Source organism: Hemicordylus capensis, chromosome 3, assembly GCF_027244095.1.
Source record: "Hemicordylus capensis ecotype Gifberg chromosome 3, rHemCap1.1.pri, whole genome shotgun sequence".
In the NCBI taxonomy this organism is placed as follows: Eukaryota; Metazoa; Chordata; class Lepidosauria; order Squamata; family Cordylidae; genus Hemicordylus; species Hemicordylus capensis.
The window spans coordinates 36293860-36311002 of NC_069659.1; the positions used below are offsets into that span (position 1 = coordinate 36293860).

The 17143-nt window shown below is 46.6% G+C and overlaps 1 protein-coding gene across 14 annotated transcripts in view; it reads right to left on the minus strand.

The window, feature by feature from the left end:
- Positions 1-17143, minus strand: part of SPATA13 (spermatogenesis associated 13) — a 236082-nt gene that overhangs the window by 8301 nt on the left and 210638 nt on the right. For all 14 annotated transcript variants that reach the window (XM_053312445.1, XM_053312448.1, XM_053312444.1 and 11 more), the window contains 4 exons: positions 14290-14522; positions 6126-6255; positions 4777-5149; positions 895-969 (listed from right to left, as the gene is read on the minus strand). In XM_053312445.1, coding sequence (XP_053168420.1) covers positions 895-969; positions 4777-5149; positions 6126-6255; positions 14290-14522 — 811 coding nt within the window. The remainder of the gene's footprint in view (positions 1-894; positions 970-4776; positions 5150-6125; positions 6256-14289; positions 14523-17143) is intronic.

Here is a 17143-nt window from a genome sequence, read left to right on the forward strand (position 1 = left end):
AAGCGCCCTGGGGCTGGAGTCTCCTGAGGAAGCTCTCGCAGGACCTGAGCTCCCCGAGGGAGCACCCTTGGAACCTAGGCCCATGACAGAGCCAGCCCACATCATCACGCCCACTGATATGCCCGGAACAAGGCCAGCAGGAGCAAATAGAGCAGTGGGGGAGTGCCAGACTCCAGGCCAAAGGCTGCCTCTATAAGGCTTCCACTCTCCAGGCAGGGTGGTGGAGCTCAGGAGGGCTAGTCTGGGTTCAGAGGTCCTTAAGGGGATCAGTCTGCACCTGGCTGGCATCAAGCCAACTTGCTCCCTCTGACTTCTCCAAGACCCTGCGGCCTTGCCTTGCTTCACTTGTCCCTCACCTCATGGCCAACCAGGCCAGGACATTAATCAGGGCACCTTTTTAGTTAATTAAAAGTATTTATAAATACATGCAATCTAATTGATTAATTGATCAGTTGTAGTACTACTGAAAATGAAAATAAATGGTTCATAATTTATGGCCAGTTTGCCTAAGACATTTTGCTCCAGGTCCAAGTTATGCCAGATGTCCCTGGGTGTGGACTCACGTAGATAAACATTACATGTGAACTATCACAGTTACAGCTGGCAGCATTATCTGCAATCTCACATCCTTTCCAGCCACTAAAGACACAGCAAGGGCTGTCACCCTGGACCTGCAATTTCCTACGATACAACAAATATTTATATACCGCTTTTCAACAAAAGTTCCCAAAGTCGTTTATATAGATATAAACAAACAGAATGGCTCCATGTTACCATCTTTCTCTGTCTAAGCAAGTGTCAAGCTCAGGACCCCTCATGTAAACAGGATCCTCCTTGTGTGAACCAGTCTTTGATCAAGCAAGGAAAAAGAGATTTAAAAATATATATATTCACCTTTAATCTTTCCGTGCCTTGATTTCCGTGCATTCAGCATGGCCTGTTTCTTTTGGTTTTCCGAGATCTCCATCCCTACATTTTGGGGCAGATATTTAAATGCAGTTTCAGCAGGGTGGAAAAAAATCAATGCTTTTTTTAAAAAGCAATTTAAATTAGACTTTAAATTTTTTTAAATGTAAAAAAACCACTAAATTTATTATTTTAAAAATAACATGGTTACAATTAAGTGGCATCACAAACATGCTAAACCTACACTTTGGCTGTCTTACAAATCCATTAATGGCTCTGTGTTACCACCAAGCCAACACAGTTTTATCCCATGAAAATGTAAACCACGCAGAGACTTAAGTTTGGGGTGGTGTACAAATATAATAAAATAAATAAATAAATAAAATAGGCTCTAGTCTGCTTGGCGCTACCCAGTATCTACCAGCTCTTGAGTCTTGAAATTTCTTGGCTTTTTAGTTTCTTTCTAAGCAGATTAAAGTCACATGTAAAAAGACAATGGACAGTAGGACGGTTGTTTTTGATGGGGCTGGGACAAGGCAGAGGAGTTACTTAAGACTATGAGACAGTGTGAGGAAGGAGGCAGAGCGGAAAGAAACACTGAAGCAACTGAAGAGCGCTGCAGGAGACTGCTGCAACTGCAGATGTGAAACATTTATGTAACACTTATGTTACATGTGTAAATATTATTTGGTTTAATAAAATGTAAGTGAACATAAGAAAATAAGAACAGCCCTGCTGGATCAGGCCCAAGGCCCATCTAGTCCAGCATCCTGTTTCACACAGTGGCCCACCAGATGCCTCTGGGGATCCCACAGGCAAGAGGTATGTGCATATCCTGTCTCTTGCTCTGCTCCCCTGCAACTGGTATTGAGAGGCATCGTGCCTCTGAGGCTGGAGGTGGCCCACAGCCACCAGACTAGTAGCCACTGATAGATCTGTCCTCCGTGAATTTGTCTACGCCCCTTTTAAAGCCATCCAAGCTGGTGGCCATCACCACATCCCATGTCAAGGAATTCCATAGATCAATTATGCGCTGTGTGAAAAATTACTTTCTCTTGTTGGTCCTAAATTTCCCAACCTTCAGTTTCATGGGGTGACCTCTGGTTCTAGTGTTGTGAGAGAGGGAGAAAAATTTCTCTCTGTCTACCCTCTCCACTCCATGCATAATTTTATGCACTTCGATCATGTCTCCCCTTAGTCGCCTCTTTTCCAGGGTAAAGAGCCCCAGAGGCTGTAACCTAGCCTTATAAGTAAGGAAGGTGCTCCAGGCCCCTGATCATTTTGGTTGCTTTCTTCTGGACCTTTCCCAGTTCTACAATATCCTTCTTAAAAACTGGAGTGCTACTTTGTGTGCACACGCACCCACAGAGAAAGCCTGGTTCCGAGCCACCACCAAATGAGTCAGTGGCACCTGCAACCAGACCTCTCCTGATGGTCTCAGCTGGTGCTGGAGCTCAGGATGAAGGAGGTGCTTTCTTCAATACCATTTAAGATGCAAGGGTACTTTAGTAATGGCATGAACATTTGAGGCTCTCAGTCTGTTGCTGAGCACAGGTTTCCAAGCAGTAGTGGAGCCAGACCAGCGGTGGCCCATGTCCAGCCACCACGGTGGCCCCGCTTGCCCTGCCCCCTACGTCTAACGTCAGACGCGGGGGCATGGTCTGGCTCCCAAATGGGGCCACAACGGCCCCGTTCAGGATTTCGATTCAGGCCAGCGCTGCATTCGCAGAATGGCCAGGAACGGCTCTTCCCTGCCTTAATGGCAGGGAGAGCGTCTCCTGGCTGCGCTGTGAATGCAGCGCTGGCCATCTAACTCTCGAATGGGGCTGTGTGGCCCTGCGAGGGAGCTAAACCAACCCCCACCCCACCTCATCTGATGTCTTTGAACCCGGTTGCCCAATAGTGGCTATGCCCCTGTTTCCAAGTACAGGTGCTAGTGCTTACCCTTAACACCTGCACGGCTTAGGACCCAGGTACTCCCCATATTGGCCAGGTCAGGCATGTCTGTCATTGGAAACACTCTTCTAGGTTCCCCAACGTCTAGAGTGAAGGTGCGTGGCAACCGGGGAGAAGGCCTTTAGTGCTCTGGCACCCCATCTATGGAATGCTCATTCTAGAAAGGCTTGCCTGGCACCTATTCGGGCGTAATTCTGGCACCAGGCATAAGAACAGCCCTGCTGGGTCAGGCCCAAGGCCCATCTGGTCCAGTATCCTGTTTCATACAGTGGCCCACCAGATGCCTTTGGGGAGCCCAAAGGCAAGAGGTGAGGGCATGCCCTCTCTCTTGCTGTTTCTCCCTGCAACTGGTATTGAGAGGCAGCGTGCCTCTGAGGCTGGAGGTGGCCCACAGCCACCAGGCTAGTAGCCATTGAGGCCATTCATACAATCAAAAACTGTGTTCAACCTGGGTTTGGGAGCTGCATGTGCTCCCAATTTTTGGTTGTGTGGGAGTATGGTAGGGGGAAAGGCTACCCAGGTTTTCCTCTAACCTTGCTTCCACACAACTGAAAACTGGGAGCACACACAGCTCCCAAGCCCAGATTGAACACAGTTTTTGATTGTGTGAATGGCCTCATTGATAGACTATGAGGTGGGTCTCACGATCCGTGAGACCCGCTTTTGTAAGAACTACGGGGAGAGCAGGCTAAGCCTACTCTCCCCACAGACAAGTGGGCAGGGAGCCCTGGGCGGCCGGATTGGCCGCCCACACGATGTCCGGCTCCGTGATATAGCTGGCAGGGGGTGGGGGGAGTGGGGGCCACGTGGCCCCCGCAAGCCCCAGTATGCCTTGCGCGAGCGCGCAGGGCATACTGGGGAGACCCCCGAGCCGGGAGGCGGCTTTTCACCTCCCGGCCGGGGGTCTACTCATGAGTAGGCGCGGCGCGAAGCCGCACCACAGCTACTCACAAGCCTAAAAAGCAGGTTTGCTGGAGCACTCGCTCCGCAAACCTGCTTTTTAGCAGGGGTTCCAGAGCGGGTTTGCCGCTCCAGAACCACCGGGCTTGGCTGCGAGCCCGGTGGTTCTGAGGGTCAACAAAAACTGGGCTAGCCTCTGCTGTGTCATGGAGCCGCGCTGTGGTGACTCACGATCCCAGAAACGGGTTTAGTAGAGCTGTTGCTGGTATCTGCCTTGTGTTTCTTTTTAGATTGTGAGCCCTACGCTTTTCCCTGTCCTTTAAAATCTCTGAAACCACTACTGACTATTCTGGTCACAGTATTTTAATGTTTTAATTCCCCATTCTCTCCTAGTGCATTTTATTGCTATTTAGTTTCCATGCGGTTTCTGTATTTTGATTTTTAAGCCTTGTGAGCTGCCCTAGGAGCACTCACATGCCGAAGGGAGGGAGAGTTTTTGAAACAAAGTAGCTTTGCTGCTGTTGCATCAGCAGAAAGGGAGGGTTTCTTCCACATGGCCACCAAACCTTTTGCTTGAGCATGGCCCTCTCTCTCTTTTGTTGTACTTGATGAACACCCCCTGCCTCCTTGCTCATTCAGCTACACTTTGTGTCTGGCAAATAGGCTGGGCCTTTAGCTTGACAATTCAGGGAACCCACCAAAAGCTTGAAGACAAGACTTCCTCTAATTTTTCTTTTGGTAGATGGTAAAGGTAAAGTGTGCCGCCGAGTCAGTGTCGACTCCTAACAACCAGAGAGCCCTGTGGTTGTCTTTGGTAGAATACAGGAGGGGTTTGCTATTGCCTCCTCCCGCACAGTATGAGATGATGCCTTTCAGCATCTTCTTATATCGCTGCTACCCGATATAGGTGTTTCCCACAGTCTGGGAAACATACCAGCAGGGATTCAAACTGGCAACCTCTGGCTTGCTAGTCAAGTCATTTCCCCACTGTACCATTAGTAGACGGACACATACCCATTTCCTTGTCCTCTTGCACTCGTCTCCTCTCGTTTGCAAAGGCCTCCAGCCACCTTTTCTTATCCCCCGGCTTTTTCCCACAAAACAGATGAACCTCTTCAGTGGCACTATTCACAATTTTGAAAGCATTCTTTACATTGATACTGAAGTCCTTGTCTCGGCCGTCCTCCACATCCAGCACTTCCCCCTCATCCATGTCCATCCGGCCCTTGTAGTAGAGCATGTCTCTTCTCAATAGATCTTTCTTGCAGAACACAAGCTGATGGTCAAAGAGAAAGAAAGTCCTTTGCTGGCTCTTGCCTTGTTTGGAGATTTTGGTCAGTTCTCCCGAGTGGATTAATTCTGAGCTTCTGCCTAAAATGTCTTGCCCCTAAAATATTGGCAGTGAATACAAAAGGGAATACTTTAATTCATTTTTATATACAATTATTAATAGCTTGCTTAGAATTAATTTGAAATAACCATACACTAAAAGCAGAAGATCCCAGGTTCTATTCCGGGCATTTCCAGGTAGGTCTGGGAAAGAATGATCTGACTTTGTATAAGGCAGCTTCCTATGATTAGCTGATCAATCCGTTGCTCTCTCTTGGAGTAACTGCAAGTTAATTAGCATATTCACCACAGACCAGGGCTTTTCAGTAGTTGTCTCCATGTTATGGAATGCCCTCTCCCTGGAGACTTATTTGACCTCATCCAGTGTTCTCTCTGTTTGTTTGTTTTTCCATCTGTGTGTGGAATGAGTTTTGTTCTGGGCGGCAGTATCAAGGCAGTGTGTGTGCATGTACATTCAGAATGGGGCTTTCCTGATTCAACCTGAGTGGGATCTAAAATGAACTGAGCAGACATAAAAAAAACTTGTGAGCGTGTGCACATGCACATGCCTTAGAGGGAACACTGGCCTCATCACTCTTCCTTTCTTGGAAGGCAGGCAAAAACATATCTGTTATTGTCATCTGTCAGGCTTTTGAGAGTGAGGGCTCTGTTGAGGCTGTGATTTGGAGATTCATCTGCTGCTGTTTCTGACTTGTTTTAATGTGTTTATTTTTGACTGATCGAATGTTTTAACCAATTTTATTTGGTTATTAGCTGAATTTCCTCTACAGCTTATAGCTGCACACAAACAGTTGTGTGATGCAACATTCTTTGGAAATAATGGACACTGCCTTTACACAACTTAAGTTTGGGCACCTCTGTGTCAGAGCAGAACTGCCCTGTTCTGCAGCCGCGCAGGTGGAGTTTACACACACTGCAGCAGTGCAGGCAGGACTCAGATGCTCGCGTATTGGTGTGCTGAATGTGGGCCAGTATCTTTAAGTGCTGAAAACTGCTTGGAAGTGCAAATTTACCTCCCAGCTGACGATGGACACCTGCCAACGGGCAATCTTGTCTATGCTTTCGAGCCTCCGTTTGCGCTCGTTGATCAGGCAGGCTACGTTCTTCATGGCTTCATAGGCTGCCTGTATATCGTTATAGTCGCTGCAAGGTAAAGGCATGGGTCAGTCATTTCATATTATTGTTTACTCCCTTCATGCCCTGCTTCCCAGAGACATTTGCCTGGCCACTGCTGGAAACAAAATGCTGTGCTAGATGGCCCTTGGTGTGATTCAGCAAGGCAGTTCTTATGTTCCTACGCAGTGAGCATGACTGCCCAGAGTTCAATACTTGGCTTCAAGCCCAGTTGAAACAGGACTGCTTACCGTTTAATTCCTTCTTCCCCCAACCACAGCTAGGCTTACCTGGCATGGACCGGAACCACAGTTACACTAACCAGGATTTTAAATTAGAGTGTAAAGCTAGTTTAAAACCCCAGAATCTTAGAGTTTTGTAGTTGATCGACGACCTTGGAGATCTTCTAGCCCAATCCCCTACTCAGGACAGGAATCCTAATTAATAAAGGTATTCACACAACTGGCAAGGCAGGCAGGAAGGGAAGGCACTTACCTTCCCCATAGAGGATCTTTTGTAAAATCTGCAGTGCGCTGCCACATGCCCAGACAATCCACGCTGCTCTGTGAAGCACAGATCATTCGAGGCCGGGACTCGTTTTCCTGGCCTCTGGCTATCCCCCAATGCACTGTGTGATGAGCACAGTGAAATGGGGGATGTGCCCGTCTCTGTGTGCACTTGGGCAAACAGCCTAAGCACCCACACGGCCCTGGCAACAGGGTTAAGGGGTTGAGGATGGGGCTTAAAAGTAAGGTTCGGCCAGGCAGGAGCAATGCGACACACCTAATTCAGGCTGGGCCGCCCTAGCCTGGGTTAGGCTACTCGTGAGCATAGCCTTCTTGAAAAACGTTGGTTAGTGTTAACCATGGTTAAGTTGGGTGCAGGTATAAGCCTTCACCCTGGTGCCTTCAAGGGAAATTCAAACTGAAAAACTGAGGGGCTGGAGGGGTTACATGTCGTCCCCTGCTAACTGAACAAAGAGCCACCTTTGAATGTGGTGATTCTTTATATTTAGCCGGGGGGGGGAGCAACTGTCCCTTTCCAACCCCAGCACAACACCCCTCCAATGACTGTTGCTGGTGTCTCCCTTGTGCTTCTTTTTAGAGCCCTTTGGGGACAAAATTCCTCCATCTTTTCTGCTTTTTATTTTTTATATAAATTGCTTTGAGAACTTTTGTAGTAGTAGTAGTAGTAGTAGTAGTAGTAGTAGTAGTAGTAGTAGTAGCAGTAGCAGTAGCAGTAGTAGTAGTCATCCTTTGGCCTGATCCTAATCCCCTTAGGGATGGTTAAGGGCTCAGAATACTGATGTCTGCTCTGTTTTTCTAAATTTTAAAGAGGACAAAAACATCTGTTAACATACGTTGGTGTTATAAACAACACAGGTCTCAACTGTACCATTGTTTTGGTGCACCCCTAACACTGTGCCCTGAGAGCTGGCGAACTGGAATGTATAAGAGGCTGAGCTGAGGTTGAGAACCACAACTTCCCTGACTCTTGCTTCTACCAAAAAATCACTTGGGAGTCCAGGCAAGCCACTTCTTCTCAGCCCCAGTTGCAATATGGGGGTAATACTTACTACCTTATAGGGTTAGTGTATGGATTAGAACTATATAATAAAATAATGATAATGATTATGATAGTTGATAGGTGATAATAATAATAATAATAATAATACATTAATAATCAACTTTATTTGTTAGCTGCTCCATAACAAATTGTTCTCTGGGCAGCTCACATCACAATGGTGAAAACAAAACAAACAAAATCTCCAATAAAAATACACAACACAAAACAAACACATAAAAATGCAAAACATTTTAAAACTATTTTTTAATATCAATTTGAAAAAGCCTGAGTGAACAGAAAGGAACAGGATGTGGTGACAGCCAACAACCTGGATGGCTTTAAGAGGGGTTTGGATGACTTCATGGAGGAGAGGTCTATCAATGGCTACTAGTCAGAGGGCTGTGGGCCACCTCCAGCCTCAAGGGCAGGATGTCTCTGAGTACCAGTTGCAGGGGAGTAATGGCAGGAGAGAGGGCATGCCCTCAACTCCTGCCTATGGCTTCCAGCGGCATCTGGTGGGCCACTGTGCGAAACAGGATGTTAGACTAGATGGGCCTTGGGCCTGATCCAGCAGGACTGTTCTTATGTCTTCACCTGGCATCTAAATGAACAACGTGATGACACCAGTTGAGATTTACTGGCGAGTGAAGCCATCCCATAGACGGGGTGCCACCATCGAAAAGGCCATTTCCCTAATAGCTACCCACCTCACTTAAATCGGGGGAGGGGCTCTCAGAGCAGGGCCTCCCCAAAGAAGATCTTTGGTCTCAGTCAGGACCAAACTGAGACACCGCCCCAAACTTTCGTCTCTGGGCAGTTAACAATAGCATAAAACAAGTTAAAACATATACGAAGACTTAAAACAATTTAAAAATTACCCACAAATTTAAACCTTAAAATTTTAAAGAATTGAAAAGGCTTGGGTAAAGAGATGGGTTTTCAAATGCTTTTTAAAAATTGTCAGAGATGAGGAGGATCGTATCTCAGTAGGGAGCGCATTCCACAGTCTCGGGGCAGCAACTGAGAAAGCCTGTGCCTGTGTGGCCACCAGCCGAGCTGGTGGCAACTGGAGACGGATCTCTCCGGATGACCTCAATGGGTGGTGGGGCTCATAATGAAGAAGATGTTCTCTTAGATACGAGAATCTAATATAATCTAGAGACGTTCTCTTAGGTAAGAGAATCTAATTCTCTTAGATAAAGCCCATTTAGGGCTTTATAAGTTATAACTAGCACTCTGTATTTTGCCCGGAAGCCTATTGGCAGCCAATGTAACTCTATCAGCAAAGGAGTGATGTGGTCTCTCTCAGATGATTCAGAGACCAACCTGGCCGCTGCATTCTGTACCAACTGAAGCTTCCGGACTATGTACAAAGGCAGCCCCACATAGAGCGCATTGCAGAAGATATGGGGCAAGGCACTCTCTGAGGGAACCTGCTCCCAAGCAATTTAGGGATATAAAGGTTAAAACCAGCACTTTGAATTGGGACTGGAAACATGCCAGGGTCAGTGCAGCTGACAATCATCATCATCATCATCATCACAATTTTGAATTAATAATACAATCATTACCATAGATATAGCAATAGCACTAGCACTTACATTTATATACCGCTCTATAGCCGAAGCTCTCTAAGCGGTTTACAATGATTTAGCATATTGCCCCCAACATTCTGGGTACTCATTTTACCGACCTCGGAAGGATGGAAGGCTGAGTCAACCTTGAGCCCCTGGTCAGGATTGAACTTGTAACCTTCTGGTTACAGGGCGGCAGTTTTACCACTGCGCCACCAGGGGCTCATAACTTTGGTATAACTTTGGTATGACATTTTATTGCATACAAGAAGCTCTCTTGCAACTTTTCTAATTAAACAGAGTATCTGGTTTAGATTATATTCAAGAACCACTCTTAGTATTTAGAGGCATACTTAATGGCTAACATCCTCACTAACGGTACAGAGGAACAGCATGAAAAGCACCTCCAAAGCATTTAGTAATGCTGAGTTACCCAGAGCTGCCCCAGAACTGCGCTGCAAGCATGGGGGGGCACTAATTTTTGCAACCCCCCCCTCCTCCAGAAGTGTTCCCTATGTCCCAGCAGTAGGTCTCTGAGGGTTGTGCAGCCCTCAGAGACCCATTTTTTGTTCTCATGGACCACTTTCTGGGTGAGGAGGATAAGCTAAAATTGCTCCCCTCCCCCATGCATGCAGCATGAATCTGGGTTATTAAACACTGCATAGGCGCTTTGCATGCTCTGCAGCATTAGTGAGAATATCAGCCAGTATCCACGCATTGCTTACTAAGATGCAGGACACTTCAGAAGGAACTAATTAAATTCTATCTAATTCCACATTTTCTGATGGCAGTGCCTAAAGCTTTAGGACACTGAGCAGCTGAGAAATGCTCTTAAGTCAAACCTTAAAACTGTTATTTTAAAAGTGCCAAATAAATCTCTGACTAATCTAATGACAATACTGAATGAAATAAAAAGATTTTTCTAAGACTGCAGTCTTATGGTAAATGGATAGGCTATAAATTCCTTTCTAATGGTCTGTCATCTATCGTAAACTTGCATTCTTTCTTCTACATTTTCCAGATTTTGTACAGCTTCAATTTCTGCCTTTTACATCTTATTAACAGGAATCTCATTGATAGTTTTAAAATCCACAGGTCTGAATAACTGCTCAAAATCTGAACAGGTTTCAGGACAACTGTACACAGAATTCTTCTTATACACACTAACTATGTCCTGCCTACTCTCTTCAGTTGTCTATTTTTTGCTTAAAATTCTAATATTTGAGAAAATCAATGAGCAATTGTAAAATGCACAAAAGAACTGCCATGGGTTCATTAAAAATAGCTTTAAAAGACATGGAGGAAAAGAGGTGTTTTGGGGGGGGGGGTGTCTATTGTTGCTAATCTGGGATCTTCACGTTGAGCCTGGACAATTGCTCAAACAGCAGTCCTTTTGTATGTGTAGATAGCACAATTGAACAGCTCAGATGAAGGGAAATCCCTGGCCCCTTTTCTGCACAAAGCTAAGACAGTTCTTTTCTTTTCTGAGACAGCAATGAATAAATGCTGAAGAAGAAAGTTGGAAAGGGAGCAAGAAGAGAACAATGCAGCCTGCCCCCCTCCAAAAAAGCCCTAGTCAGTTGAATCATGAGGCGTACTTTGAAGGGGGGAGGGAAGAACTTCTGAAGAGGATTATTGTGCTGAAAGAGAGTGTGGCATCAGCTGTGTAACTTCCTGGGCTGCCTGCACATAAACCACAACTTTAAGGATTGGCTCAGTGTCTGATCACTTTAGGACCTGGAATCAAAGCTTGTCCCTTGATGAAAAAAGATTTTGCCTGCGCAGCAATTGCTGGAGCGTTCTTCAGAAAATTTATATTTGTCTTGGGCTACTCTCCTTTGTCTATACTGCTTGTTTACCATCCATCAAAATCAATTTGAGGCAAGTGTTAAACCTATATCTTGGGGCTGATCCAAATCGGACAAGGAAGCTCTTCTTATGATCAGGGAGAAGAGCTTTGTGGCTAACGGCAGGGAAGGAGGGTTTAACCTTCCCTTCCCCGCAGATGGTCTGTGTTCCGTCCCTGGGTGGGCAGAGCGCCTGCCCAGATGAGCGGCGGCTCTCCTGAGGGCCGCTGTGCTTCGCACGGCCGCTCCGTGGGCTGGGCTCAGGGAAGCGCTGCTGCATGGCCCCCCAGCCCCCCAATACTTGTGTGGTGCATTACTGGGAGCCCTCCTCCCTCCTGAGTGTGCCTTCCGCAGCTGCTCACAGCCGCAGCAGACACACAATCATTTAAATGTGGATAAGGGAGAGCACAGTCCCTTAACTTCATTTAACGGGGAGGTTACTTTGGCGGGTTTGCCGCTGGGTAGCTACCGTGATCGTCCACAATCCCCGTGGTTCACACAAGCGAGCAAAACCGGGCTGGGCTCCCTTAGCCTGATTTTGCTCGCTTGTGTGAATAGTCTCAAGGTGGTACAGTTGTTTTACAGAACTTGATCACCTCAGAATTCAGGAGTCTGCTTGCTTGAAAACACTCAAGATTCCCGCCCACCCCCCACCTGGTATGTTGAGCTTTGCAAGTACAGGAAGCTTTTGCCATGGGAAAGCAAACAAGGGGGTGATAAAGGTTTTGTGAGAGGACCCTACTATCTCAGCAAATCTACTCTCTGCTTCAATTATCTATGCATGGACGGAAACATCACAAGCTGAACAACACAGTTGTTGCCTGTGGGCACAAACAATATTCTTCTTGTGCCTCCAAATAGTGCACAGTTCACATTTTTCTCTCATTTGCTCTTTACATGAGTAAGGGTTTGTTTGCTATTATCTAAATCCCTAAGAAAAACCCACCCAGGAGAATGGCAAACAAATTTCACCCTAAAGGAAATGTGTGCAGCTGCAAGGACCTATAACTGGCTATTTGCATGTTTCCTCCCCTCCTCCCCACAGCCGCCCGCATCGTCCTAAAATGATATTGCAACACTGTGCAGCAATTCCAATACTTTAAATATAGACTTAATTATTGCAACACAGAAAACACTGTTTCCTTTTGACTGTTCAGATATTCTAAGTGTGCCTTATTCCATTCAGCTAATGGGCAGACACATTGCTCAGTCAACGTAACCTTTGTGTGAAGGCTATGTATGATTCACCAACTATTTAAAGCAGAATGTTTAAAACTAGTTAATTAGTTTGACTTCCAGTAGGCTAAACAAAATTTAGGTGAGCTGCGGACTGTAACATAAAGGCACTTTTTAATGTAAATGGATATTGCCAACTCAAATGGCTAAATTAATCCCTTCGACACAGTTTAACCACCTTTTTATTCACAGCGCTGTTGGTCTTCTCTCACTCTCATTGTCAACTCAAATATGAAGGAGATATACTACCACTACTACTACTAGAAATATTTATATACTGCTTTTCAACAGAAGTTCTCAATGTGGTTTACACAGATAAATACATATACAAATTTGAGTTCGTGCTTGTGGTAACAGAATGAGTGAGTGCTAGCTATTGGGGCTATTCTCACGCGCAGACAAAACAGGGCAAAGGATGCCCAGTCTGGTCTTACTGGCGTGTGAGAGCGGCCGGGAGCCCTGTGGCTATTGGCGGTGGCAAACCCGCCTCTGGAGCCCGCCTTCAAAGTGAGGTAAAAGGAGCAAGTGCTCCCTTAATTTCATTTTTGCAGGTGTCTGCCAGCCCCAACTGCTTACAGCCGGGACAGGAAGACTGCATAATGCTGGAGGATCCCCATAATGCATTGCACACCTATGTGGTGCATTATGGGAGTTCCAAGCGCCTCCCGGCCCCCAAACCTCCCTGCTGCCAGCAGCGGCAGCAGATGGTCTGGGCGCGCAATCCATACAGCCAGCAAAGTGGAATGGATAATCTGTGAGGGAGATAAGCATGTGGAGGATTCCTTCCCTCGCCCCATGGAGCCCTTTCTCATGATCGTGAAGAGACCATATTACTCCTGCCTTAAGAACACTGCGCTGGCTGCTGCTACGTTTCTGGGTGAAATACAAAGTGCTGGTAATCACCTATAATACCCTAAATGGCTTAGGCCTGGGGTACTTCAGAGAGCTCATCCTTCTGCATGAAACCCACTGTTTCGTAAGATCATTTGGGGAAGTCCACCACCTGCAGTTGCCACCAGCTCATCTGGTGGCAACCGGGAGTTGAGCTTTCTTGATTGCTACCCTGGGGCTTTGGAATGTGCTCCCAGCAAAGATGAGGGGTTTCACCCCTCTGCCAGTTTTTTTTAAAAGGGCTTTAAAGACACACCCTTTAAATTTGGACTGGATTGTTTTTTTTAACTGTTCTAATTGTTGATTTAATTAAGTTTTAAATGTTGATTTTAAAAAGTGGAAACCACCTAGAAACGTGTTGAGTGGGCAGTCTAAAAATGCAATGAAGCTATTCTAATGAGCAGCAGAAACTGGGCTAAGGGAGCCCAGCCCGGTTTCTGCGGCTTGTGTGCACCAACAGGACCTGCACCGGCTCCCGCCAGCAGCTGGGTGGCAAGCCCACTGATGGAGCCCACCGCTTAACCCAGGTTTGGGGCATGAGCACTCCCAAAAATGGGTTACCAGATTGTGTGTCCGCTGCGGCTGCTTGTAGCTGCGGTGGACACACTAGGGGAGAGGGGGATCCCAGAAATGCACTGCCCACTCACGTGGTGCATTACTGGGGATTCCAGGAGGCAGGGTGCCATGCAGTGGTGCTTCCCTTCACCCAGACCCCGGGCAGGTGGATGGAAGGAGAGCTGCCACTCGTCTGCGCCACTGATCCGACCCCTCAGAGCCCTGGCTGTGATTGCCTGCAGGGAGATTAGCGCTTTCGGGCTTCCTCCCCGCAAAAGTGGGTAGCCTTCTCATGCAATCGTCAATGAATGAATGGATGGATGGATGAATAAGCAAGCCTATAAATGTGCCATAGCAAAAAGGGAAGAAAAAGAAAAAGAAAGATGCTTGCTTACCTGTGCTCCTGAGTGGTGTACTTGAGCAATTCGGCAAGCTGCAGAGGGTATTTACAGATTTTCTGAACGGGCGTGAGCAGAAAGCCATCAATGGCAATGTCAATCATTTGCTGAAGCAGGCGACAAGCCTCGAAGAAGTGGCGGTACTTGCCCTGTTTCATCAGGTTGGTCAGTTCAATGCAGGCACTGGGATGATTGTTACAATACTCAGAGTAGATAGCAAAGCCTTCTTGCTAAAAGAAAACAGCAACATTTTACTTGTAATAATTAAAAATATATATGGTAATAATTAAAAATATATATTGCCACCACTTCCTTTTCTTCCCTTCCATACTTTCTGAAACTGCTCAGAACTGAAGAGGTTAAGAGAAGAAGAAGAAGAAGAAGAAGAAGAAGAAGAAGAAGAAGAAGAAGAAGAAGAAGAAGAAGAAGAAGAAGAAGAAGAAGGGCGGCAAGTGAGGGTAAAAATCCACATACACCACACACGAGAACCAATGAAATGAAGGTATAAAACAGTGCATGAAGGAAAGACTGTCTCCTGAAGACATCCTTTGGATGTCAGAAATGCAAGCTGGGAAAGAGATGCACTCAAGGGGGATGGCGAAAAGCACAAAGGAAGAGCCATTCTGAATCAGACCAAAGGTTCCTCTAGTCCTGCATCTTGTCTCCCCCACTAGCCAACCAGATGGTCCCAGGAAGTCCACAAGCAGAGCAAGAAAGCAACAGCCCTCTCATATTGTTGCCCTCCAGTAACTGGTACCCAGCAACAGATACAGTGGTGTGGGCAGTTCTGCAATGTCCGCATTGCACTGTGGGACATATAAGCCACTGCCTCTGAAAACCGGTCTCACTTAGCTATGCTGGCTCCAAGTTATTGGCAGACCTGTCCTCGGGGGTCCACAAATTTAGGCTTAGCTCACCAGCCAGCCATTATTTATTGTCACCACCTATCCCCTCTCTTCCCTCAGATCCTTTTCTGGCACACAGGGAGAGGGCTTAGGAGAGAAGCGGGTCTTCTATCATTTGCACTGGGAGATGGAGATGGTAAGAAACAGTGGGAGCCCTCTTCTGCGGCTCTGAAAGGATTCCTGCTGTTTCTTGCCTTCTCAAAAATTTATTGCAAGTGAGACCTCTGGGGAGGAGATCTGTGAAACTGTAGATGCCTGCTTACCCTCCATATATGTATCTAAGCCCTTCAAAGAAGAACAGGAGTGGGAGGAGGTGGGACCAAAACCTACACTTTATACTTCACAGAGCAGCTCTCTCTAACCACATAGACACAGGAGCAGACAGTTCTCTCCCACGTATGTCTTTCTGTCTCAGTTTCCTCTGTCTTCTCCAGCTAGAAAGTGCCTTCAGAGGAAAAACTAGAAGAGTGTGTAAGCCACAAAGTATGGGAGCTTACTTTTTCCTCCCCTCCACAGCTATTGCATGAAGCACAGAGGGCAAGAGGACAGAGGGAGAGCCATAGTTAGGCTTTCCACCAAGACACTCTGGGGCTGGAACTTGACACACCACCCTGAAACACCACCATAGGAGGAGAGCTGGTCTTGTGGTAGGAAGCATGACTTGTCCCCTTAGCCAAGCAGGGTCTGTCCTGGTTGCATCTGAATGGGAGACTTGATGTGTGAGCACTGTAAGATATTCCCCTTAGGGGATGGAGCTGCTCTGGGAAGAGCAGAAGGTTCCAAGTTCCCTCCCTGGCATCTGCAAGATAGGGCTGAGAGAGACTCCTGCCTGCAACCTTGGAGAAGTCGCTGCCAGTCTGTGAAGACAATACTGAGCTAAATGGACCAATGGTCTGACTCAGTATAGGCAGCTTCCTATGTTCCTTTGTTCCACCTCTCGTTCAAAATGCCCCTGTGTAAAAACTGTTTTTAAAAACCCACAACCTCAGCTAGTGTGCTTGTACTCTATAGGCATATAGAGTGCAAGACGATTTAATATGCATACCATAAATGTGAGTAAATTTCAAACTGATGTATTAAACAACATTGCATTTTGATAAAATACTGTTTAATAAAATAATATTTTGAGCCATAAAAAGTTACAAAGCTTCCTAATGAATACAGGAACAAAGACTTCTACCTGGTCAGGGCAGTTCCTAAGGCATGCATGAGACTGCAGCCATTTGGAGAAAAATATTAAGGCTCTGCACACGATCCTAACCAGGCTCTGCGGGGAGCTTGCTCGGCAGCCGGATTAGCCACCCACACAACTACCAGCTCCATCACAGAGCCGGTAGGGGTGGCAGGGAGCAGGGGCTGCCCAGCCCCCAAAAGTCCTAGGTTGCCCCACGTGTTCATCAAGGGCACATGAATAGATTCAATAGCAATTTCTGCAATCATAGCTACTCCCAGAAGGGTGGTTGCATTTGCATTTGCAGAAATAGCAACAGAGTGCATCTATGAACCGCTGCTTCCCACGAGTCTCCCTTTGTACTGGGCTAACTGGCAATGGTTCACGGGTGGAGGGGGGAGCCAACAGCCAACAACCAGACTAATGTTGTGTGTGCAGTCCCACAACCCTCAATGACTTGATTTGGGGGAGCCCAGTTTCACAGAGAACAAGAGGATCAGCAAAAATCACCACTTCCCCATTATATGCATGAAGTTCTATGCATGTGACGTTAGCCTGGATGCTGGTCAATAACCACAGGAACAGACCTCAAAGGGGCTGGAAACCCAACCTATTTCTGTATGGTTTATTAGGAAGCTGGAAGCTTCTGCAGATGATACAGTACAGAGGTTTCTATCCATCTGTTACTTACAACTCCTTCCTCTGGAAAGGTCTATCCGGTAACGAAGTATGAACTGATTCTAACTGTTGTAGAACAAGCTACCCTAAGAGTGAT